This window comes from Sebastes fasciatus, chromosome 20, assembly GCF_043250625.1.
Source record: "Sebastes fasciatus isolate fSebFas1 chromosome 20, fSebFas1.pri, whole genome shotgun sequence".
NCBI lineage: Eukaryota > Metazoa > Chordata > Actinopteri > Perciformes > Sebastidae > Sebastes > Sebastes fasciatus.
Genome location: NC_133814.1, coordinates 11,589,414 through 11,613,397, shown reverse-complemented (window position 1 = coordinate 11,613,397; position 23,984 = coordinate 11,589,414). Strand labels below are relative to the sequence as shown.

Genomic DNA, 23,984 nt, shown 5'->3' with positions numbered 1-23,984 from the left:
TTTGAATGCTTAAATGAACCGTTTGCATGCTTCCTTAAAGCTTTCATTTGTGTGTCTGCACTGCGAGCTAGTGGTACATCCTATTTAAAGAAGATGAACAAATAATTAATTGTACAGGGCGTAGAAAATGATAGATGTTGAAACCAAAATCTTCATTAAATTCTATTCAATCTTAACTTTGTCAAAGATTTTGTTGATTTTGACTGCTCCCAAAGTTGTCTTTAGCTGCATTTTCTTGCAGCTGAAATGACAAACTCACTTGAAACTTTAAGATAAAAATCCTGACATGATATACAGTATAAGCTAGATTGAATGTTTCAGCAGTAGGGATTTTTTTCCCAACTTCCCCACTGTTAAGATTCCCAACAAAAGCCAGGAGTGACAATGGCAGCCATAGTAACAAGCCTCATCCCTCATCCTCTGGACAGCGGTGGATGCCACCTCCGCCTACAAGTGTCGCTCCCTGTGGTTTGGCTTCCTGTGCGTCGGCCTGGTGATCCTCTCCCTGGCTGAGCTGCCCTTTACCAAACCGGAGGCTGACTTCACCTGCATCTGCTCCAGAGTCTGTTTTAACAGACGAACCTATGACGGCAGCCTGGAACTTTATCCACGTGCTGGTTATCCTCTCCATCCTGCTCATGGAGCTGTTCGCCTCCCACCTGCGCTCCCTGGCCCAGAAGAGGAGCTCTCTGGGGAAAGACCGATGTGGAGGCTCAGGTTGTGTCCTCAGACAGTCATAGATCTCCACAGAGACAGAGGCGCAGCAGGCTTTTACCTGCTCAGCATTGTCTGCGTATTCTGGTTGAAGCCTGGTTTTCAGTGTGTTCTGCTTTCTTGGAGCCGTCCCAGAACCGCCCTTGTTTATGCTTTGGCTTCCACCTCAAGGCTTAATTATTGATTGTTCAGTCTTATTTTGTATGTACTCCATTGCTCACTACCTTTGCAACTTTTAAACATTGACACTTGTTTATTCATGCTTTTTTTCTGATTTAGAATATATCTGCTGTTGTGTGACTACATTTTCTGTTGCGTCGTGAAGTCTGGTGCACACAAATTACATATATTAAAACACAATTATTAGGGCTGTCAAAGTTAATGCGATAACGCGTTAACGCAAATTCATTTTAACACCTCTAATTTCTTTAACGCAATTGATTTTTCAGTGTTTGTAGCGGGCTCAGTTTTAAAACTGAAGTAACTGGTATCATATGAAACTAGAAAACCTAAGGAATCAATTGGTACCAACCATGTCATACTAGCTTGTTGCGAAGGAGGTTAAATAACACTTGCGCTAAATGGCGAGGAAAAACTGTCATGGCCATTTTCAAAGGGGTCCCTTGACCTCTGACCTCAAGATATGTGAGTGAAAATGTGTTCAATGGGTACCCACGAGTCTCCCCTTTACAGACATGCCCACTTTATGATAATCACATGCAGTTTGGGGCAAGTCATAGTCAAGACAGCACACTGACACACTGACAGCTGTTGTTGCCTGTTGGGCTGCAGTTTTCCATTTAACAATTTGAACATATTTTTTATGCTAAATGCAGTACCTGTGAGGATTTCTGGACAATATTTGTCTTGTCTTTGTTTTGTGTTAAGTGATTTCCAGTAATGAATATATACATACATTTGCATAAAGCAAGCATATTTGCACACTCCCATGTTGATAAGAGTATTAAATACTTGACAATCTCCCTTTAAGGTGCATTTTGAACAGATAAAAACTGCGATTTAAATATTTCAATCGATTGACAGCCCTAAGAATTACATTATCATAATAAGAACTGTATTAACTTTTGTGTTGGCGGTTTACATATGTTGTGAGATGTGTTTTGCTGACACAAAATAATCTAGGTTAGCTGTATGTTAGCTGCATGATGGTGTTTCTGTGTCAAATACACTCATGTATACTATATACTGTCTCTGCAATTTTGATATGCAACACTGAAAGGAATCATTCAAGGCATTACTCTGAAAAATTAGTTTCTTTATGATACAGATGACCGTGTTTTATGTTGATATACTGTTATGCATTATTTACATTGTGAAATATTTTAGGGATATTTATTCAGCCAGATAATCAAAGTCAAACGGCAGTATTTACCCTCGTCATTCATGACTCGCTGAATGGGATATAAAAGGTGGAGGCTGACAGTTTCTGGTTATTCTTCAGTGAGATGGACTTCCTGTTGCTGTTCTTCATGGTGTAGAGCAGCGCTGCACCGACGTCTGTTAGAGACTGCTAGAAGGAGAGTGAAAGGAAGATTTAACCGAAAAAAGTTAAGCAATACAGGCAAAGTGTTTAAGTATGGAACAGTGTAATTTATAAGGACATGACGTGAATTACCTGTGAGTCTGAAACAACAGTTTGTCTCTGGAAAAAAACAAAAGAGTTAGGTTAAGTGTGGTGATTTTAACCAATGTAAGACACTGAAGCTGATAAAAATACTGTAAAAACTCACCCTTGTGATGCTATGTGTGTTGTTGTATATTGGCTCCATGGTTTTAATCCATTGTTCGTATGTCTGTTGGTCCTCTGCACTGCAATTATCCTCTCTGCAAACAGAGACAGACTCATTGTGTACAGTACTAAGAAATGCATCTAATAAATAGACAGCATGCATCCAGACACACACTGTTGTTTTACCAAAAATATCAAGTTGGTCACAAGGAATAACAGAGAAAATAAAAGGCTTGAGAACAAGCTTAAACTCAAAATGAGCATTTACAATGTGCCAAAAAATGAGGATCATTACTAATGAACCCTTAAATCAGAAAACAATATTTACCAGTTTGAGATCAAATAATAATCAACAGTTCATCAGATTAAAGCTGCAGTGGGTAGAAATGATGATATATGAAATAAAAAAAATTGTAAATATGATGATGAATGGGAAAATAAAAATATGATTAATAAAAGTAATTTTTATAAAACGATCACTATATCCTGACAGTAGTGCATGAGACAGGTAATCTGTAAAAAACATGTGACTCTGTGTCCTCTGGTGTCCTCCGATGCTCCTAATGGCATCTGCAAGATTTCACAGACCGGAGGAAAACAACCAATCAGCTCCGAGCTGGAGCCTGCCGTCTCTGAGCAGCTGTCAATCACTCGCAAACTCCGATCAAATGGTCAAACTAGACAGCGCTGATCAAATATGAATCAATATTCTGCTGTAAAATAAGAACGTTTGTGACCCGGCAGCCATGTTGAGACCAGTTGAGGAAATACGAAGCACCGCCCACCAGCTGGAGAACAGCCAATAGGAACGCTCTCTCTCTGAAATAACCTCTGATTGGCCAAAGTCTCCCGTCACGGGTTAAATTTTCTAAAGCCTGAAAACAGAGCCACGAGGAGGTGCAGAAGTTTCTCAGAGCTCTTGAATTACAATATGCTGAAAGGTTATTATGGAGTTTTTGCCCAATGATGCCAAAAACCATTCTGCCTACTGAAGCTTTAATCAGATGTATAAGAACATTTTAATGTTAACTAAAGAGCTAGATAGTTTATCTGTTTTTTTTATTTTGCAATAGGTTGAGTTTTTCTCTCAGTTTCTGTAACCCAACCCATTCACATTAATCATATAAATCCATATTTCTGTTCATAGCATTTGATGCAAAATGTTCTCTTTTTGTAATGTCACTTGCACATTTTTCCTACCTTTTGTTGAGTGTACAGAATTAACCCTCATTAAATCCACTTGTCAGACTTCATTCTACATGTTGCCCACACACTAATGTCAGTCAGAGTTCCCTCCATCCCTCCCGTTACTCACATCGCTCTCTCGATCAGCTTCCTCTGCAGCTCTCCTTCGCTCCTGGCGTCCAGGAAGCGGCCCCTGACAGCCAGAGCGGCGCTGGCCTGCGACGAGTTGAGCTGAATGATGGCCAGAGAGAGGGAGGACAGGGCCGCCGAGCTGAGAGGGAGGGTCACACTTTTATCATAAGAGTGCTTCTCAACATTTACAGCTTCAGCCTTGCCATTATTATTATTACTGTGCAAACACACAGGCGGGGGCCACTTTGTAAGCTGCTCAGACGATGAATTGCATGACCTTCATTCAGCACACGAAGCAGGCAGACTGTGTTGAGAGGTTCATTTACAGTGTGACTAAATGTTAGAATGGATGAGAAATGCGATTTACATGGTGCAATCATTTCTGCATGATGTAAAGGCTCCTGTATCTCAGCAACAGCCAACCTGCTTCGCCTAAAGGTTCACTGAGATTGGTATAAAATAATACAGCTAATCAATTGTTGTCCTCGGGGTGAAAACACCTCGTTGATTAAAGATGTCAGAAGATAATGACTTGCAAAAGCTTACAAGGAGGCCATAACAACTCAGTGGAGTGTGTGCGTGTGTGAGGTAATCTCAAAACACAAAAGTGAGAGAAGCACTGTAATTATGGAAACGTCATTATCACCTGTCATCAGTAACATCTCGGCTCGCGGTGATCACTCTGAGCATCGTCTGTCCTTTCCTCTGCCTGTACCTGATCTGCAGCTGGATGGACACGCGGCTACCTGAGGCTGGCGGGGACACTGAAGACAATCACAGAAAGAACACGAATATGAATCGAGACAGTTTCAGTTTTTCTAAAACAACAATTTACCTGAGGGTTTTTGGAGCACAGAGAAAGTACATGTTGCTTTTTCAGAGGTGTAAAGCAGAGGTTTTCAAACTGTTTGGGGCCAGGGACCCCTTAAATCTGATTGGTTCTTTCCAAGCAGACCGCGAGGAAGTGATTAGTAGACGTTTTTACAGGATTACAGCAGCTACAGATGACGGCTCTTTTCCGGTCCTTTTTCAGAGCTCATCAGTAATGGATCGCTGTCGGGGTGTAAAGACCATTTCAACCAATATAACAACATCGTCAACCCTGCCTTTAATCACAACACTGGTGCTAAAATACTAAATACTAAAATACTAAAATGTATACTCTTAGATGTCATAGGAACTATTTGTATTCTAAAACTTTTCCACCTAAATATTCCAGACCTGTTTCATAGTGATAAACAGAAACACATTTTAATTTGAATCGTGATAAGATAAGATGAGATAATCCTTCATTAGTCCCACAGCTGGGAAATTTGCAATGTTATTGATGTAATAAATTGCATTTGGACTCAACTTGACAGCATTTATAGCCTAAATTTCAAGTAATTGATCTTAAAAAGAAAATGAACAGTAGCAACACTGGTATAGTCCTAATAAATCCAGACATTTAAGTCTAAAGCTGACTTTCAGTTGCTTTTATTCTCTTTGCTTATAAACCAAAGTATTGGACAGATTTATGTTTGGACCTGATGATGATGACAATAGAGGAAAAGTATGGGGGTTGCCAAAGTTATGAGAATTTATCAACTAGGGATTATTTTCAGATGGACCATCTCAGATTTACTCTTGTGGTCGTGAGAGTCGATGTCATTCTGGTGACTCTCCACTGCAGGACGGAGGTTGCGTCCTAGGTACAGAATCGCTCACATGGGAGTTCATCCCGGCAGACATGGATGCAGATTTAGAGACAATGTCATGTATGCCAAACTAATCCATCTGTGAATGGTGACACTTTTTCCTCTCTCACCTCCTACGTCCTGTTCAATAGCTCCAAACTGGAAGGTGATCTCTGTCTCTGGGTCCACGTTGCCCACCTCTCTGGTCCCTATGTGTCCTGCCTCCCTCTCTCCTCTCATATGCCTGGAACCAAAGGAGAACATCAGTCAGTGCTTGTTAATAATGTCATTTAAAGTGCATTAATGTGCCAACTTAGACCATTTGATGAAGACTTTAGAAACATTTAAGGTATATACAGAGCAGATCTTACAGCGGTTGGGGCAGCAGTAATGTGACAGTGCAATGTGTAGCTATGGTCCTGTTCTCAATGCTCTGTTCAAACTCTGAGTGCAACCTATTGGGACTTGCTATCACCACCTAGGGGACAAAACAAACAGATTAAGATCAGATGAGTGATGTGCATAATAAAAATACTGGCACTGGCAGTATAAAAATGTGACAACGCATCACAACACATCTTACTTTCCCTCCAGTGCGATCAGCGAGTCTTCCCAGCTCATCCAGCCTGCAGTCTGTTCCCTCTATGGACAGCACAGACACCGTCACACTAATGAAAGAAGGGCATCTCAGTATGAACCTCATTACAGCACAGCACTAGACTATAATTTGCACTATAATGTGTATTTTAAGGCATGCTCCATTCTTGACATTGCTGAGGAGGTGTGTACCAACCCCTGATTGGCAGCATAATCCCCCAGCTCCTGGTAGAAGATGGTGGATGAGAGGAGGGTGCGAGCATCAATATCCTCTACCTCCAGATTCCCCAAATCTGTGTTGGCCTTCCCATCTGTACAGATAATCACCTTCGAGATCAGCAGGGATAGCAGGTCAGGATTGTATTGTTTTTTAGACAATAGAAAAAAAAATTGAAGAAATGCTGATTAAGGTCAACAAAGGTCAAACTTCATATTAAAAAAAAAGTGAGTCCAAGCTTTACTACAGGTCACATGTATAATGTAGTACATGGGCTAAAACATTGAAATACACAGGTATTGTCTTGTAAATAAGACAGAACCTACCTTTGACCCTGGCTGTCTGGAGGCTATTGCAATTGTCAGCAGAGCAGCTGGACCGAGAGCTGTGGTCCCGCCGTCAGATAACCTTTCAGGGAAATCAAAATATACATCTGTTATTTGAAAATAATGTTACTACTATTTAATAAAATATAAACCTTTTTTTCTTACCCCATGACTTGTCTCTGTAAGTAGTCCTTGGTCCGTGAAAGAGGAGGAGGAGTGGGGAAACTGGCTGCAGCCTCTTTCAGAAAGTCGCTGTCAGTTAGCTCGGCACCACACAGGGAATGTGACGTGAAATTCTCATTTCCGTGTATTGTAACCTGAAAGCACAAACATTAGGGAATGAAATTATTTTATTTATTTATTTTTATTTATTTTTTATTTATTTCTATTTATTTTTATTTATTTTTTAATTTATTTTTTATTTTGAATGCATTATTATTATTATTAACCATTTTTTATTTTTATTACAATCTTTATCCCTCTCCTTACAATAACTATTTGTTATTATATGTACATATTAAAGCTTCAGTGGGTAGTATATTTTTGGCATCATTGGTCAAAAATTCCATAATAACCTTTCAGCATATTGTACTTCAAGTGTTCTGAGTGAAAACTAGACTTCTGCTCCTCATCATGGATCTGTTTTCAGGCTTTAAAAAGTCAAACCTGTGAGTGACAGGAGACTCTGGCCAATCACAGGTCATTTCAGAGAGAGCGTTCCTATTGGCTGTGCTCGGTATTTCCTCAACTGATCTCAACATGGCTTTCGGGTCACAAACTTTCTCATTTTACAGCTAAACAGTACACTAAAAGATGCTATTCGGAGCACCAGAGGACACGGAGGCACATGATTTTTTTGAGATTACCTGTCTCACTACTGTCAGGATATAGTGACTTTTTAAAAAACTAACTTTTTTTAAAATAATTTTTGTTCCATTTCTACCCACTACAGTTGTAATTCATTTGTTGTTGTAGTAATTTTTCTTACGGAAACAATAAAAAGCATGGAAAAAAATTATGGGATGAGGAAAAGCAGCAGTAATTAACTTTCTTGCATTCTGTATGAGAAAATAATAAGCTGGAAAAACAAATCAAATATTTGTCAGACACAGACTTAAGAGACAGAAATAGATAACTAAAAATAAATGTGGAGATAAGTAAAATGTACATACTAATCTACTGTGGAGATCAAGCCTCTGACGATCATGTATGTACCTGACTGTTGAAGGTGATGAGTCCCACTCGTTTGTCAGGTTGTTGTTGACTTAGTCTCTGAACACACAGCAACACGGCTTCCTGCACAAACTGTTGAAGACAATGGTTTCTTACCACCAACAGCATCTTTGGACAGCTGTTACCGTTGTGGTACTCTGTGTTGCGCATGCAACAGCAAATTTGTGATCTTCAAGTGGACCTACAGTATGTTAAGACTCACAAAGTGTTCATTTTTAGTCTTAAAAGTTAAAAAGGCGCTTGAAAATGAGGAAAAAAAACTCACTTGGAGACGGGTTCTGTGGAAAACATGCTCTCCCTCTGACACCTTAAAACAAAAGAGACTGATCATTGAAACACCACAGGTATTATTTGTCAAAAAATGGCCTCATGATCGCCAACAGTAAACAGATCGGTGTCGGGTCGTGTGATTTTTACCTCAGAGGTGATGCTCATGGAGCCTGAAATGTCGATGCAGAAGAGCAGCAGAGCGTCAGCAGCACACAGGGGCTTTTCATCAGGACCGAGCAAAAAGAGGCCATCCTCATTACACTGTGGTATACTGGGAGTGCTGGTCAGCGCCCAGGGCTGACAGAAGTAACACTCATTAACCTGTAGTTCAGCATAATGAGAGAACATTACCAACATTAACTGAGTCCACTCTGCCTGCAGTCTGTATCAATCAAACCCAAGTTATCCATCGTTTCATTATGTCACGATCAATAATGCTTACGCTTGTCATGCTCTGTGTTTCCCAGCAGTAATTACAAGGAGATTTACAGCTATTATTCACATTTGAAATCAATGTCTCTTAATCGTGCTGCTACTTATCAGTTTCAGAATAAAGATCAAATGAAATACAGCGTGTAATCACCACATTGTCATAGCAGGAGTCCAGCACGGAGCCGCACAGTGAGCAGGAGTTGGGTTCTCCCTGTATGGTCTGCACTGGAAATATGCAAACATCACTGTCATCATAAGCCAATGGGACTGAAAATCAAACTAGATGGGCGATAATGAAGGTTTTATGGTGATGATAAAAGTTTACTGACCTCTTTCCTCTGAGAGTAATTTTCCTAAACTGACAAGGAGCACATTAGGGTTCCCAGGCAGGGGATCCTTGTCTGCTGATCCTGAGTTGGGATCAACAAGAGCATTAAAAATAAGCACTGGTGGTATAAAACATTCAACATGATGAGTGTTATTCTTTTGACAGTGTGACAATTACCTTTACTAGTAGGTGATGGGATAGGTAATGTGTTCGAGGGTGATTTCCTAGATGGTGAGGGAGCTGATTGGGATGCAGGCAACACCGTCAGGTAATCTGGCATTGACTTCATGAATGAAGGTCTCGGAGGAAGGGGTGGGACTGATGTTTGAGTGTAGAACAGAACAAAATTGGGATGATATGTCTATTCCTTAATACTGTAAAAAAATAAATAATGCAAATAGAAAAAAAAGTTGTTCGTTTACCTGACGTCTGGGCCGACACTCTGCTAGTATCAGCTGGCAGCTTCACCCCGTTCCCCGTGCCCTCTGGTGCGATGTACAAGTAGTTTGGGTCCCAGGGACGCGCATTTAAATCTGGCTCATTTTTCGGGAGGTCGTAGGTAAACATCTGACTGTTGGCGTTGGAGGAAAGGAGTGGCTCGCTGTAAGGAGGGGACTGGCTGTTTGCCGCAGGTTTCATGTGTGGTGGAAGAAGAGCTGGGTAAACCAGAGAGGAGCAGAGTGTTAAAAGAACGATTCACCCAAATAACGTCAGTCATCTAGTGGGCTGCAGATCAATGAAATTCCTACCACCAAACACACAGAGATTTACTACCTGCAGCTCAATATCCACCTATGAGGGTAGGATGTACCAAACCAATACGTTGGATTGTTTCTGACAAAGAAAGACAAACTTTCCTGATCAAATAAAGGCTTTTTTTAATGCTATTCTTTTGATTATTGCACTCTCGAACGTCAATAACTGAAAGGGCAACACGTTCTCATCCCAACTCGGCGTCACTTTTCGGTTGCAGTAAACACGTGCTTGATGTTGTGAATTAAACAAAAACACTTGCTAAGGTTTAGGCAACAAAACCACCTAGTTAGGCTGAGGAAAAAAAACAACACAGGACATGAACGATCAGCTGATTGTAAAGCGAAAGTGAAACGTAACGTACGGGACACAAACAGCGGTCTCCTGAATAAAAGCCTTGCGTTTGTTGGACCCATCTACTTCCCCTCCCACCCAACCCGTGTGTCTCTTTCGCTCTTTAAACTACGTCACCACAGCACTTTATTCTCTGTGCGTTTACATTGTAGTTAATGGAAAGCCTGGTGAGTCTCCAATCTCCGTGAAAGGGTGCCTTGTGCAGCGGTATCGATTGTCTGACGACCGCGACAAAGCATTGGTATTTGACGCCCTGGGAATGCGAAACTGGCTGGAAAGGGCAGTGGTAACTTTTCTGTGTGTTTGGTAGCCCTCTGACTGGGAGGTTAACAATGAGTGAGGCAAATTAATCCTATAAGATATCAACTGCATTTAAGGAATTTAAAGGGACAGTGTGTAGGATTTGGCGGCATCTAGTGGTGTGGTTGCAGATTACAACCATTTGAGTACTCCTCCGCTCACGCTTCCCTTTCCAAGACTGCGGTAAAGTGAGCCGCAGAGTGCAAAACCGTGGTAACGCCGTTCTCCTCGCTCTGAGGCCATATTTACCATAATAACACTACTTTGGGAGCAGCGGAAGTCATACGGCGGTTGGTGGTACCACGGTTTTGCACTCTGCGACTCACGTTACCGCAGTGTCAGAGAACTACGGTGGCCATCAAGTCACATAAAAACGCAAAAAGCTCTCTCTAGAGTCAGTGTTTGGTTTGTCCATTCTGGGCTACTGTAGAAACATGGCGAACCCGCTCCCTATTTAGATATGAAGGGCTCATTCTAAGCTAACGAAAACACAATGAGTCTTAGTTTCAGGTGATTATACACTAATGAAAACATAGCTATGAATATTATATTCTATTTCCGCTAATAGATCCCCCGAAATATTACACACTGTTCCTTTAAGGTATCAGTTGCATCTAAGGCATTTAAAGCCTATAATATAAAGAAACTAAACTTGTTAATTGCATTAATATTGCTACATTCACGGTACCTGTCCTTCGAGAAGGTGTTGTCTGCTGAGGAGTTACACTGATGGAAGAAGTTGTGTCCGTTTTTTTGTGAAATGCTGCATTTTCATAGAAGGGAGTGGGATCCACCGCCTTCTTCACCTCCTTGATTTTTTCCAACTGTTCAATAACCTTGGGGGGAGATTGGAGGGACGTAGACTTGGCTCCTGCAGAGTTTGTTGGTGGAGGAGGGGGAGGACTGCGAGGACGGATCCGGTTAACAGGAGGGAGAAGAGCTAAAAAGCATAGAAATAATAAAAAATAAATATATATATACAGTGGCTGTTAATTTGAGAACAGCTTCTTGCAAGGGAAATGTGAGCGCAGACAAAACAACTGGTGCAGCGATGACCTTTGTGCTGTGAAGAAAATGTGACTCAGGTGGCAGATGGCTTTTACTGAGAAAAGTGAAGTATCTGAAAGGAATCTCTCCTCTGAGATAGACAGGAGAGGTTGTGTGTGTCACTGATTACATAATACATAATGGTACTTAAGCATGCAGTCACTCAGAGAGCTCTGGTGAAAGGAAAAGCACACCTGTGTATACTTTTATAAATCAGCAGTTATTTTGTGATTAGGTATTGGAATCGAATGTTTCTCTCAACTTAAACTCCAGTTTAAAGCTGCAGTAGGCAGTATATTTTTGGCATCATTGGGCAAAAATTACATAATAACCTTTCAGCATATTGTAATTCAAGTGTTCTGAGAGAAAACTAGACTTCTGCTCCTCCTCATGGCTCTGTTTTCAGGCTTTAAAAAATCTAGCCCGTGACAGGAGACTTTGACCAATCACAGGTCATTTCAGAGAGAGAGAGTTCCTATTGGCTGTTCATTCAATGGAGGCAGCTGTCAATCACTCGCAAACTCCGATCAAACGGTCAAACTAGGGCGCTCTGATGAAATATGAATTAATATTCTGTTACTGTAATGTCTATTTCTCACCTCAAATGTTTTCAGAAACATCTTGTAGTGTTTACAGCTTTAGCTGTAAAATTAGAAAGTTTGCTCCGGCTGGTGAGCGGTGCTTGGCATTTCCTCAACTGATCTCAACATGGCTGCAGCTTACAGCTAAACCATGCACTACAAGATGATTCTGAAAACATTTGAGGCGAGAAATAGGCATTACAGTAACAGAATATTGATTCATATTTGATCAGCGCTGCCTAGTTTGACCGTTCGCGAGTGATTGACAGCTGCTCAAAGACAGCAAGGCTCCAGATCGGCTCTGATTGGTTCTTTTCCTCTGGTCTGTGAAATCTTGCAGATGCCATTAGGAACACCGGAGTACACCGGAGGACACAGAGGCACATGATCTTTTTCAGATTAACTGTCTCATGCACTACTGTCAGGATATAGTGACCGTTTTATAAAAATAACTTTTTTTAATCATATTTGCTCCGATTCTACCCACTGCTGCTTTAAGGCTTCCCAAATTCCCCTTTTGCCATCATGCCAACCTGAGAGCAGCTGGTGACGTGTCATGATAGACGTAGTGACTGCACAATGAAAGCTTTGTGTCTCTTTGGTGGATTTCTTCAAACTGGTGAGTCAACAAAGCAGCTATTTGAATCTGAAGCTGACTGTCACGACAGCTGTCTCAGTTGTTTTTCCACTTCCCCAGACCGCTGCATCTCTACGAAGCTTTGCATTCATTGCCATTCACCACCTGTCCACCAGATGCCCTCGGACTCTGACGCCCACATCCTCCTGATCACCTGTGTCTGTCAGTATATATACCAGTGGCCACATTGTCAATGTTGATTCCTGACTTTTGCTTTCCAGCCTCTTCTACCTGAACCTGAATCTCTACCTGCCTGCCACATTCCTGTTCACCTGTGGATTCTCGGTAACTTCCGTTTGGACTTGCTACCTTTCCCTGTAAGTTTATGTGTCATCTACTATTGAAATCAACAAACTGATCCTGTCTGCCTGGTTGTCTGCATTTGGGTCCTTTCCCTCGCTGCCTTGTACACACCCACGCCACTAAAATCTGCTGTTTTAGATTGCTGAAATGCTTTCAGGTGTGAAACTCCACTGAAGCTGAAAATATCTGTGAAAGCTACAACTGAACTGAACAGTGGACCCAGAAATGTGACATCTCAACGTGTTTTTAAACAAGTATTAATGTTAAAATTTTTTGTTTGATGATGTTTGTGAGTGTTTGAAAGAAATCACACCTGAGCGCTTAATGACATTGGATCGTTGTCCGTCCTTCTGATTCACTGATGGCGGCACATAAACAAATCCACAAGCAAATTCCATTGTGAGTCTACCTGCCTGTAAGAGAAAGGATATTATTTAACAAAACGTCAGACCTAACACATTAAAGAGGATACATAACATCTTTAAAACATAATTACAATCTAATCCCAAGTAATTACAGTACTATTATGCTCTGGGGAGCATGTAACAATCAGTTTCAGTAAGATGTTGACACACCTTTAATTAAGAAACGCTCCAATAAAAGAAACTTAAACCACACAATTCAGCCAACATGTATCTACAATATAAAATGAACACATCCTCTAAAAATTGTCTAAGACGTACTTACACATGCAGAGTCCTTTGAATGCTGTCAGTACAGAACAGTACAACCATAAACACGAAACCTTCCCAGGTCCCACAGATGTTTCAACTATTGTGTGACGACTTGTCAGTCACCATTTGTGTCTCAGGCATCTTGTCCAACAGGTTTCTTTCTTTGTGAATCTACTGTGATAGCATGGTGTGGTGTGTGTGTGCACAAAGCTGAGAGGCTAGTCAGGGATTTATCGCACGTTGCCCAACTTTAGTTAAACATTCCCTGACTGTAAATAACAATGGGTGTAAGAATAGAAGCTGAATTGCGAAACAGGGCAGTAAAATGTCGAAGGTCAAGATGATTAATATGCCTTTCAAAGTAAAAGAGTATCCCACACAGACTATCCTGTAAAATTCGTTCATGTACACAGATCTTGCTAGTGAAATATATTATGTCATTATATTATATAATAATAATAATATTAGATAATAGTATCTGTAATGTAATATAATGTCATATCATTTGTTTTAGGAATGGCAATCCCAATCTACATGACTTCTGCGTACTGAAGAATTTGAGGACAGGAGAAATAAACGACTAAACTAAAAAGCATATTTTAAACCAATTTCTTTTGTTTTGGTTATTGTCTTTAAAGGTGCTAAGCACTAGTAGCAGCAATAACTATTTGCTATGTAAAGAGGAGTAATGTCTACCTGAGCAGAGAAGTCTCTCTCCCTCTATGTGTGTTGTAATCCAAGCTTCTCTGTGCTTTGTTTACGTAGCCAGCCCGGCCACACGTGCATGTTAGTGCATGTGAGTCCCTGTGTATGTGCCCCACTGACTAGCTAATCGCCGCCGCTCTACACTGCGCTCATACGGCGTGTATTGCTGATAACGCCGTCCCGACCCACGACATCGTTGCAGAAGCGTAACGCCCGCCCTCCGGTTCCCCCTCACGGGGAAACACTGTTAGCTCTCTCAGCACAATTTTTTTTAGTAGCCTACCTTTAAGTATTTTGCTAGGTCTCTGTTTGATTCATGTAATTAAATGTATATGTGTACAATGAAATACCTGATCGCAAAATAAATAACAATAAGAAACATTATATACAATTGAAATATTTGAAATTTATTTGAAAATGATGGCACATATTCACACAGGTATGTTATTGCTTTTTATGTGTTTTTTTGTCTTTACTGTTGTTTGTCTTAAAAAATGAAAATTTAAAAAACAATCTGCTTCTATACACCGTGTGCACTGCCTGTGTCCGATCGGACTTGAAGCTGTTGTTGGCACTTACTCACGTTGTTCCCTCCTATGATGTACGTCGCTTTGGACAAAAGCGTCTGATATATGAAATTATAGAATTGTAGAATTTCACAAGACTGAGTCTACAGCCATGATGGTTGATCCATTTGATAGTTGTTCAAAATGGTGGGCCAACCAACTGATCCACATTACCATCTACGGACCAACACAGCTCACAGCCATGGCAACAAAACATCGTCAACAAGATGGATTGGAGGCAAAACAATGACTTTTATTTTGAAAATCCATTCCCTCAGTCAAAGTAACTTTTGTTTGCCTCGACATAATACTTATTAAGTAAACATTAACCTTGTGTGTTGCCATCATTGTAAACCTGTGCCTGGGTCAACCTCATTATCAGCTATCTTCACTACAGTGACCTAATGACTCAGACATGACGGCAGTAAATAAATATTCTCTCTTGTTCACTTTTGTTTCGTCTTAACGTGCACGCATGCATGCAAACACACGTACACACTCACACATATACACATTCAGCTCCTGCACAAACAGCACATTTAGTCTTTGATAAGTTAATTCCTATTGCAGAAGTACTCAAACCAAAGTAGGTTAGAATATTAAGGCCTTTTTAAATTTTACATTTAAAAAATGGCTGGGAACAGATTAAATCTGTGTTACGATATATTATAATAATACATGTTTTCTTTAGAAGATTTAGAAACGAACTCTTCGTGAGAAATAAGTTTAGGACATAGTATATTAGACTGGGTGACGTCACTCTGCGACTTCGACGTAATTTGCTGGATAGAAGCCCTCCTTCCCTCCGGTCAGGACTCCTCGACACCAGCCCTGGTCGTCCTCCTCCTCGACCTTCAGGAACACATCACCTGGGATCACAGAAATTACAAGTCTGTTAATCAACATATTAAAAAACCCTGTTTTAATAAAGTAAGTCACTTTAAGTTTACTTTGACTTTAAAGTACTACAAACCGACCTTATGTGAGTTTCTATCTGGCCAACTTACTTATTATTTTACACACTGAACATTGTTTGTACATTAAATCAGAACAACTCCATGTTAAAGCCATTGCAAAAATGCCATAAGATGTTGTTCCTATTTGAGCCACTAGATGTCTGCTCTAAATTAAACCCCCAATTTTTTTCTAAAATGCAAAGCCTGTGCAATTTTCCAACGTTTTTATGCCTTTACGCCGGAACAGCCGTGACCGGAGGCATTATGTTTTTCGGGTTGGTTGATCCATCCCGTTCCATTCTTGTTTCCATCTCAGGAACCCCTGGAGCAACTTTCTTCAAATCCTTGTACTCAAGGATTGACCTGATTAGATTTTGGTGGTCAAAAGTCAAGGTCACTGTGACCTCAAAAACATTTTTGGCCATAACTCATATGCTAATTGGGACAATTTCACACAAATGTCTAATAGGATAAAATGATGAAGTGACGACATTTTGGACAGACAAGGATGTAAACTGCAACCTCACTGGTTGACGGAGGCATACAACCACGAGGCGGTAATTCTATTGTTGTTTTCTTTTGTATAAGTCGGGTATTATAATGTAATAAATGTTAGTTTGAAAAATATAATTTTAGCGAGTGTGCCCAGTCTGGCTACAAAACGTACAGAAACCTTGCAAATGTTACTTTCAGGTTATTTGGAATCTATTAAGATTTCAATGCTTTATCAAACTGAATGAAAGAGATGAGAGATGAATGCACTTTCAATTATCTCTCTTCAAGCACATTTTGAGTGTGGATTTTTGTTTTTGCAGGATGTTAATGATATTATAGCCACAAAACTAGAGTTTTTCATACAGCAAGATAAAACTTGGATTTTGATAAAGAAGTGGCCTTAAAGTGGGTAGGAATTTTATTTTTGGCATCATTGGGCAGAAATTCCACGATAACCCTTCAGCATATTGTAATTCAAGTGTTCTGAGAGAAAGAAAACTAGACTTCTGCACCTCCATCATGGGCTTTAGAAAATCTAGCCCATGATGGGAGACTTTGGCAAATCACAGGTCATTTCTGAGAGAGAGCAAGCGTTCCTATTGGCTGTTATAGAAAGGCAGATGCGCCTGCACGTCCCTTCAGATGGTGAAACACTGATTCAACGGCGGAATATCCTGCAGGAAAAGGTGCTATTCCAGCATTGGCAACAACTACCTACACTGAAAAGCAACCCAAAAAAAGAAGACGGACATCAAAAAGAGTCTGACAATATCTGTGAAGCGTTTCAGAGAAAGAGAGAAAATATTTGAAATGTTTGAAATGAATGACTAGTACTCCTTCAGGTTACTGTATGAATATCCCCATGCTCGCCTGGCAGAAGGGCTTAAGACAGAGATTTTCAAATTCTGTTATTTTTGCCTTTTCCAGAAAACTGCCTACCCTGGGGCACCACTTGAATTACAATATGCTGAAAGGTTATTATGGGACTTTTGTCCAATGACACCAAAAATAAACTGCCTACCCCATCTTTAAAACATTACATTTGAACTTCAATACCCAGATATCATGTAACTGTTACTGCACACAGCACACGTACGTTTACCAGCCTGTTTGCATAAAAAAAACAGCCTATTGTAGCTTTAAAACACTGAGAATAACAGTACAGTCTAATACATTTGAGTGACGTCACATCACACTTCATGTGTCACCTGCTTTAAAGGACAGCTCATCGCCCTCCTCTCCCACGTAGTCGTACATAGCTCGCACCTTCACACCCCCAATCATCACACTAACAGGAGAAGACATGGATGTTTGAACAGTCAGAAAAAAACATAAATATGACTTGGAATGAAATATACATTGCTCTTTTTAAAAAAATTAGTTATCATATATTGAAAGCACCACACTGGATAACTTACGGTCGGCTGTCTTTTAGTTGCTTTTCTCTCTTCTTTCTATTTAGCTTTTTTACTGGTGGGACCCATTCCTGATGGAAAAAATACAAGTTTGGGGTTCAAATTTGGTCAAGTAAAACAGCTACAATTAATGCAGTGCAAGATTATGCAGATATTCACATCATTTACACGATGTGTGAGACCACGGATTTCTTTAACTGAGGTTGAAGAAAAAGAAAAACACTGAGACAACAAGGTTTGCACACAAAAACAACAATATTAAAGAGGACCTATTATGCTTTTGTGTTTCTTTCCCTTCCTTTAGTGTCTTATATAGTTTTTTGTGCATGTAGAAGGTCTGCAAAGTTACAAAACACAAAGTCCACGTCAAAGGGAGTTACTCTCCCCCACTGAAACACTGCTCCTGAGCTGCCTGAAACGCCTTGATTGAAGTCTTGCCTTTTCTTCCGTAACGTGGTGATGTCACCAAGTAACACATTTGCATAAAACATGACTAGCGGCTAGTTTGGCACGCCCTCAAACAAAGCTAGTTAGAGCGGAGCTGGAGCGGAGTCCGAAGAGTTTGGTTCGGTTGACCAATCAGAGCAGACTGGGCTTTTATGGGAGGGAGGCGGAGCTAAAATAGAGCGTTTCAGACAGAAGGTGAAAAGAGGTGATGCAGCACAGCCGGTATGAGAAAAATAAAGCGTTTTTTGAACATTAAAGCATGTAAACATGTTTTAGTAGAAACCCCAAATACAAGTATACAAAATGAGCATAATATAGGTCCTCTTTCATTTTAGATATTGACACCTTTAGTTCATGATGTTTCTAATGTAAGACCAAAAAAAGCCCCTTCTTGTTCTGCTAAACTGCATTTACTTATCATTCCATTGTTTATTGTAATTCCTGAGAGTGCCTGTATGTATTTGAGTGCAACTTTTCAACATACATCAATCTTTGGCCAGTCGGTGGGCATGCCAGGACCGTGGTGATTCTTCCACCATTTGAGATCGTCTTGCTCTTCGATGGCCATCAGAGTGTGGTGGAGTTCACTGTACACCGCCTTCACACTGACACAAGGAGACAATAAACACACATAAACACTCGTTCTGTATTAACCCTTAACTGACACTTTACAGTCACCTGATGTCTGCTCACCTCTCGTTGTTGGTGATGTCCAGATGTCTGTGGATGGAGAGGAAGGCCTGCTTCAGAAAGCTGATCCTCTTCCTCTCCTCCTCCTGCGACGCTTCAAAAATGGCTTCCATCTCCTCCATGTAGCGAGGCGTGTAGGACGTCGCGTCCTCTAGCAGTTTCTCGTAGTTGTCTCTACTCTGCAGGCAAGAACAGTTTTATGATGAGAAGAAGAAACTGTGTTTCTTTAATGGAGGACGATCTAAAATGTATAAATCATCTGGTGCTCTTTACCGTTCCCATGCTGGGCTCCATAAACACTGAGCGGCGTAACAATAACACATCTCCATACAAGGGAAATGCTTGGGACAGAAATTTAAGGCTGGGGCTTGTGTTTAGAGTTGATAGTGCATCACTGCATGCAGCAGGCCAAGAAAAACTTTGTTGGAATGCAACAAGTTTAAGCGGGTGGCATGTCGCGAATCAGGAATTTAAATGTGCTGTGAATGAAGCCCTTATTCATGACGTACTTGGAGTGCAGTGTGTTAACATCCATCCTCACCTTTTCTTTCTCCTCTGTGACCTTCTCTCTGGCCTCTGTGAATTTCTGCTTTTTCTCTGGACTCATCTCAGTGTTTTCGTTTGCTTGTTTCTCCTTGTCCAGGGCTGCTTGCTCCCTCTGACAGGACTTGTGATATGCAACTCGGGTCTTCTCCAGCTGTTGGATACACATTCATACACATGCATATTATTTACTTAAAGGAAAAGTTTGTTGAAGTTAAATATGAAGTTATGGCCAAGCAACTCCGCCTGTCCACCAGAGGATAGCGTGTCAGTGCCATGTTTTGCCTCGCCAAGGCGTGAATATTACACGGAGTTTAGGCCACAAAACCACTTAGTTAGGTTTAGGAAAAACATCATGGTTGGCCTTAAAATAAGTACATAAAGTAAGTACAATATTTACAGAAACAAAGCAACATAAGTACGGAAAACACGTCACAACTAAAAAAAACACGTCACAAACGACGGTAACATAGCTTACAAAACAAAACTCCAGTCTCAAATAACAGTCTCCTATTTGAAAGTCCTGTGTTTGTTGGACCCATCCACCTCCCCTACCACCCAATATAAGCAGTCTTTCTCTTTTCTCTTTTTATTCTAAGTTACTAGCTCTGAGCGTAGTTATGCGGATGCATTTAGGCTACATTACAGTCAGTACAGACTACATGGCATACAAATGACACACCTAAAGCAAGAACAGCGTTATATACAGTATTACACGCTTTTGCCTTGTGCATTATCGTGTCATTCACACGCCTCTTATTGTGACCGGGTTGGACGAGGAGATAGTTAGCTTAGTTTGGCACAAAGAATGGAAACAATGGTATATAAACAAATATGCCTACCAGCACCTCTAAAGCTCACTAATTAACAAGTGATATCTCATTTGCTGGATTTGTACCAAAAACGTAGTGACAACCCGGATCCAAATAAGCCAAAACATACTACACTGCAACATGTTGTTAATACACCTGTCTGACTCTATACCCACAGATGTAGACTGTGGGTATAAGCCTGCCATTGGCCGCCTATTTCAGCCATCATTCCCCCTCTCCTTCTGATATCTGCAGCATTTTGTGAGGGGACCATCGCTGCATCCTGGGCTTAGCGTCGCCCAAGACGGTTGTGATTGGTTTAAAGAAATACAAACAAGCCAGAGCATTTTGTTCCTCTATAGAGAGGCCATGGGACTTTAATTCGGGAAAAATATGAACGGTAGTCAACGGGCGAGCGACAAATCATTTTTGATCCCATTTGAATTGCGCCATGAATCACACATATGATGTTTGTCAATTTAAAAGATAATTTTGCAAGTCAAGAAAGTTTCATTTTGTCGTAAAACTGCTGAAGTATCTGAGTGTAAAAATATGGAATTAGAAATACTACACACCAAAAAGTCACGTAAGTGACGTCTCTCTCGCTGAAGCTACGATGCCTGTGTGTTTCGTACTGGGATGAACTCACAAGAGCAACGGGTCTTGTGAATTCTTTCTCTTTGTAATTAATGCCACAATTCAAATGGGATTAAAAAAATGATTTGTCTCTCACCGTTGACTACCGTAGATATTTTTATTCCAAAGTAAGGTCCCATATGGGGCACACCGGAAGAGGTGGGACTTCACCTCTCTATACCAGACTAAAGAGTGGAGTAGAGATTTTGAGTCAAACTATAATTTACTACTTCCACCATCACAAGCAGACACACCCACACACCTTCACCAGCTTTTTGGACCAGGGTTTCTGCGCACGAGAAAAACTTGTGTTGTTGTCGTGGCTCTCCCTGAACCCACAGAAGATTCTCTTTGGAAATGTCTCCTTCTGCCAGGTCTTCACCCGGCCCCCTTCCTCCGCCATGAGCGACTGCGAGATGGAGTTGTGGAGGGTGGACAAACGCTCGGCGGACGAGAAGAAGCATTGCCACGCCCTCATGAGGGAGCCATAAAGCGGCCCTGGGGAAGGAGAAGGAAAGACAGACTGAGGAATGACATTACACATCGCACGGAGGTTGAGTCATGGAACCGATAGAGAAATAACGACCCCCATTTGTAAAGTTTCAAACGAGCACCGATGCAACGATTCAATAAGAATCAAGCGGTAATTTTAGCTTGATGACAGCTGAGGTGATCAAAAAGGCATGTTGCAATGTTCACTGTTTTTAGGCTCCCCCATTATGCAGCTTCTCATACTTACTAGAATCCACTATGGTCTTCCACTTGCTGCTCCACTGGCTGAGCTGCTGGGCGTACTGCTTTTCTACTTTTGCTCTCTCCGTGAAGCAGGCCACAATGTCGTTGCAGGCCTGGAAGGACTGCTCTGTTCGGTGCACTGTACGCACATAGTTCCCCGGCTGAGTAGAGGAAAAGTAGTGATAGTATGTAAAGAATAACAGGCCTGTACATTCACACACACACATGAGCACTGTTTTTGGATTAACTAGCTATTCCTAGGGTGGTAGATTTGATCATAAAATAGAATCCTCACCATCCAGAAGCTCTGTCTCTTGGCATCCTCGGGCGGCTCTTTGGGAAGGCTCGCCATTATTGGCAACTTGTCTGTGTCAGAAAGCAAGAGATAGCTGTTTGTGTTACACGAGAGACTTGCTCGACTGGTTGAGATGCAGAACGAACGAGGAAAGGGAGCTTTTCTTGGCAGACAGGTGACATTGATTACCATGCAACAGGTTGGACGTCTACACGGAGTATTGTGCAGATACAGCAGGTAGACTTCCTCATAAACACAGCCGTTCTTCCTGAAAGTCTGATTGGCGGCTGAAGCCTTACAGTGTATGTGTGTGTGTGTGTTGCAGAGCTTATTGCCATAACAACTTTGAGGATTCTGACAAGGTGTTATTTACACTGTACAGTGCTCGGATACATCCAAGAAGCCCCCCTGGCTGGGTAAGGGGAGTGTCGTGCAGTGGCAGACTGGAATTCACAGGGGTGGGATCTGCCAGTAGGAATAGAACAGCTGCTCCGGCATTCTTCCTGTTGCCTTCCCAAAATAAACAGCGCGGAAAGGTCATCTTTCCCTTTTGCTCTGACTAATACAAGGCCTATCGGAACCAACCGTCTCCCTCTCCGCCATTCGATTCGGATATATCGTGACCGCAAGTGCAAGATTTTTGAAGAAGCTTTGGCAAACAAACAGGAATGCAGGATTTAAAAAGGAATGAACTGTCCAAATAGCAGACGTTTTTTTTTTTTTGCAACACAACATGTAAAAGCGAAGCACAAGCGGCACATATGGGGAGATTGAACAAAAGAAACTGAGATGCATGCATGCACAAACACGCAACAGGGACACAGGCCTATTTCTGTCTGGGTAACACATTGACACATTGCTGGCTGAGTAATATGAAAGTGACTAACCACACCTCATCACAAGACCGAGCATGACGGAGAGAGTCATGTAGGACTTTCTTTCCTCTCAGCTTGCTGGTGTTAACGCGTGTATTATCATGTTATTTCATTATTTTCTTCCAGTTGCTATGAGAAGCGGAAAAATGGAAGGGAGTCCCTGAAGGCCTCGGCTTCACTGTTTTTGACTTTCTGTTCTTATCCATGCAGAGGAAATGAGGAGGTTTGAAACTTTTATCACACAGCAGCATTCATATCAAAGTATTTTTAATGCTATAAAAAAACCCACAAAGCCAGTAAGAAGCAAAAAGTGGCAACAGAGCAGTCATGCCTGGGAGCACTTACATTTCTCTCTGAATCACCAATGATTACTCAAGTGACCACTTGTTACTGTAGTTCAAGGGCTGCTGAGGCTTTTCTCTCCATTTCTCTGTCCGTCTCCCCCCTTCTCCCAGTGTGCCTCTCCTCCTCTAACACATGCTCTCTTACTGACCCAGTTTTCCCTTGGCACTTAAAGTTACACACACACGTTGTTGATCTGAAAGTGGGCGTGAAACACCGAGACAATGCAAGCAAAATTAAACAAATCAGAGTATTTGCATGATAGTCACTCTGCTGCTAATTGGCTTCAGGGCAAAACGGAGAGTGAGAGAGGAAGAAACTTACCTTTCTGGCTCTCCTCCTCTGTCAGCTTCTAGTTCACAGTCATGAACTCTTCTTCTCCTTCTGTCCCCTACTTTAACCCCATCCTCTGCTTTCTCTAACTCACTGGCTTCACTCCCTATCAGGCTGTTTAGCTCTTTGACTCTCACTTTCTCTCCACTCTGCTATTAGAAAAAAAAAACAGCTGGAAGAATCCCCCCTCCTTCTCTCCATGCCAGTCCCTCCCTCTGTCTCTCTCAATATGGTGCTAATGAGATGCTGAACCTTCATTTTGACCGTTCGCCGATCACAGAAACGTGTCAGCGTGGCACAGAGTCATGTGAGCTTATTAGTGAGTATGTGTGACTGCGGGGTGGGGGTGTCCTGTGAACCGCCACATTAGCCTCGTGTGCCCCTTTGTGACCTGCCATTCTCTGTGTGGTCAGGCCTAGAAAGAGTGTCAAAGGGAGGACAGTATATGCAGCATGTTCACAAACACACTGTTTACTTATTGTGGGGTTTTTTACTCCTCTGGATGTCAGCCAGAAGTTAAAGGAGAACACCAGAGTTACACTTCATTTACTGCTGCCTCTATCTGGTTTCAGTCGTTTTGAGCTAAATGCTGTTTATTATTAGACTTTTCAAACAGCCACTAACTCTTAA

The 23,984-nt window shown here is 41.4% G+C and overlaps 3 protein-coding genes across 5 annotated transcripts; 1 reads left to right on the top strand and 2 right to left on the bottom strand.

Moving 5' to 3' along the window:
• The first annotated feature begins 384 nt into the window (after positions 1-384).
• On the top strand, positions 385-877 carry gjz1 (gap junction protein zeta 1). The gene is given in 3 exon segments (XM_074620247.1): positions 385-414; positions 416-573; positions 575-877. Coding segments are annotated over 3 exon segments (354 nt in total). The 3' UTR covers positions 741-877.
• A 1,102-nt stretch (positions 878-1,979) lies between these two features.
• On the bottom strand, positions 1,980-14,093 carry LOC141758333 (circularly permutated Ras protein 1-like). 2 transcript variants are annotated; one of them, XM_074619619.1, is made up of 21 exons: positions 13,523-14,093; positions 13,149-13,248; positions 10,956-11,207; positions 9,283-9,516; positions 9,038-9,178; positions 8,862-8,942; positions 8,684-8,757; positions 8,248-8,421; positions 8,096-8,137; positions 7,813-7,902; positions 6,763-6,914; positions 6,598-6,679; positions 6,251-6,381; positions 6,041-6,125; positions 5,829-5,935; positions 5,589-5,701; positions 4,428-4,545; positions 3,780-3,920; positions 2,466-2,559; positions 2,351-2,377; positions 1,980-2,245 (listed from the first exon to the last, which is right to left on the bottom strand). In XM_074619619.1, the coding sequence occupies exons 2-21, from the start codon at positions 13,231-13,233 to the stop codon at positions 2,117-2,119; spliced, it is 2,352 nt and encodes a 783-aa protein (XP_074475720.1). In that variant the 5' UTR covers positions 13,234-13,248; positions 13,523-14,093; the 3' UTR covers positions 1,980-2,116. The 2 variants fall into 2 exon arrangements, with proteins under 2 accessions (XP_074475720.1, XP_074475722.1); XM_074619621.1 differs by having other exon boundaries at positions 1,980-2,242.
• A 510-nt stretch (positions 14,094-14,603) lies between these two features.
• On the bottom strand, positions 14,604-23,526 carry LOC141758334 (protein kinase C and casein kinase substrate in neurons protein 3-like). Of its 2 annotated transcripts, XM_074619623.1 has the most exons (11): positions 23,346-23,526; positions 23,025-23,217; positions 21,805-21,875; positions 21,514-21,670; positions 21,037-21,272; positions 19,325-19,480; positions 18,787-18,962; positions 18,578-18,698; positions 17,650-17,717; positions 17,440-17,519; positions 14,604-15,649 (listed from the first exon to the last, which is right to left on the bottom strand). In XM_074619623.1, the coding sequence occupies exons 3-11, from the start codon at positions 21,859-21,861 to the stop codon at positions 15,537-15,539; spliced, it is 1,164 nt and encodes a 387-aa protein (XP_074475724.1). In that variant the 5' UTR covers positions 21,862-21,875; positions 23,025-23,217; positions 23,346-23,526; the 3' UTR covers positions 14,604-15,536. The 2 variants fall into 2 exon arrangements, with proteins under 2 accessions (XP_074475724.1, XP_074475723.1); XM_074619622.1 differs by lacking the exon at positions 23,025-23,217 and having other exon boundaries at positions 23,346-23,525.
• Between the last annotated feature and the right edge of the window lie 458 nt (positions 23,527-23,984).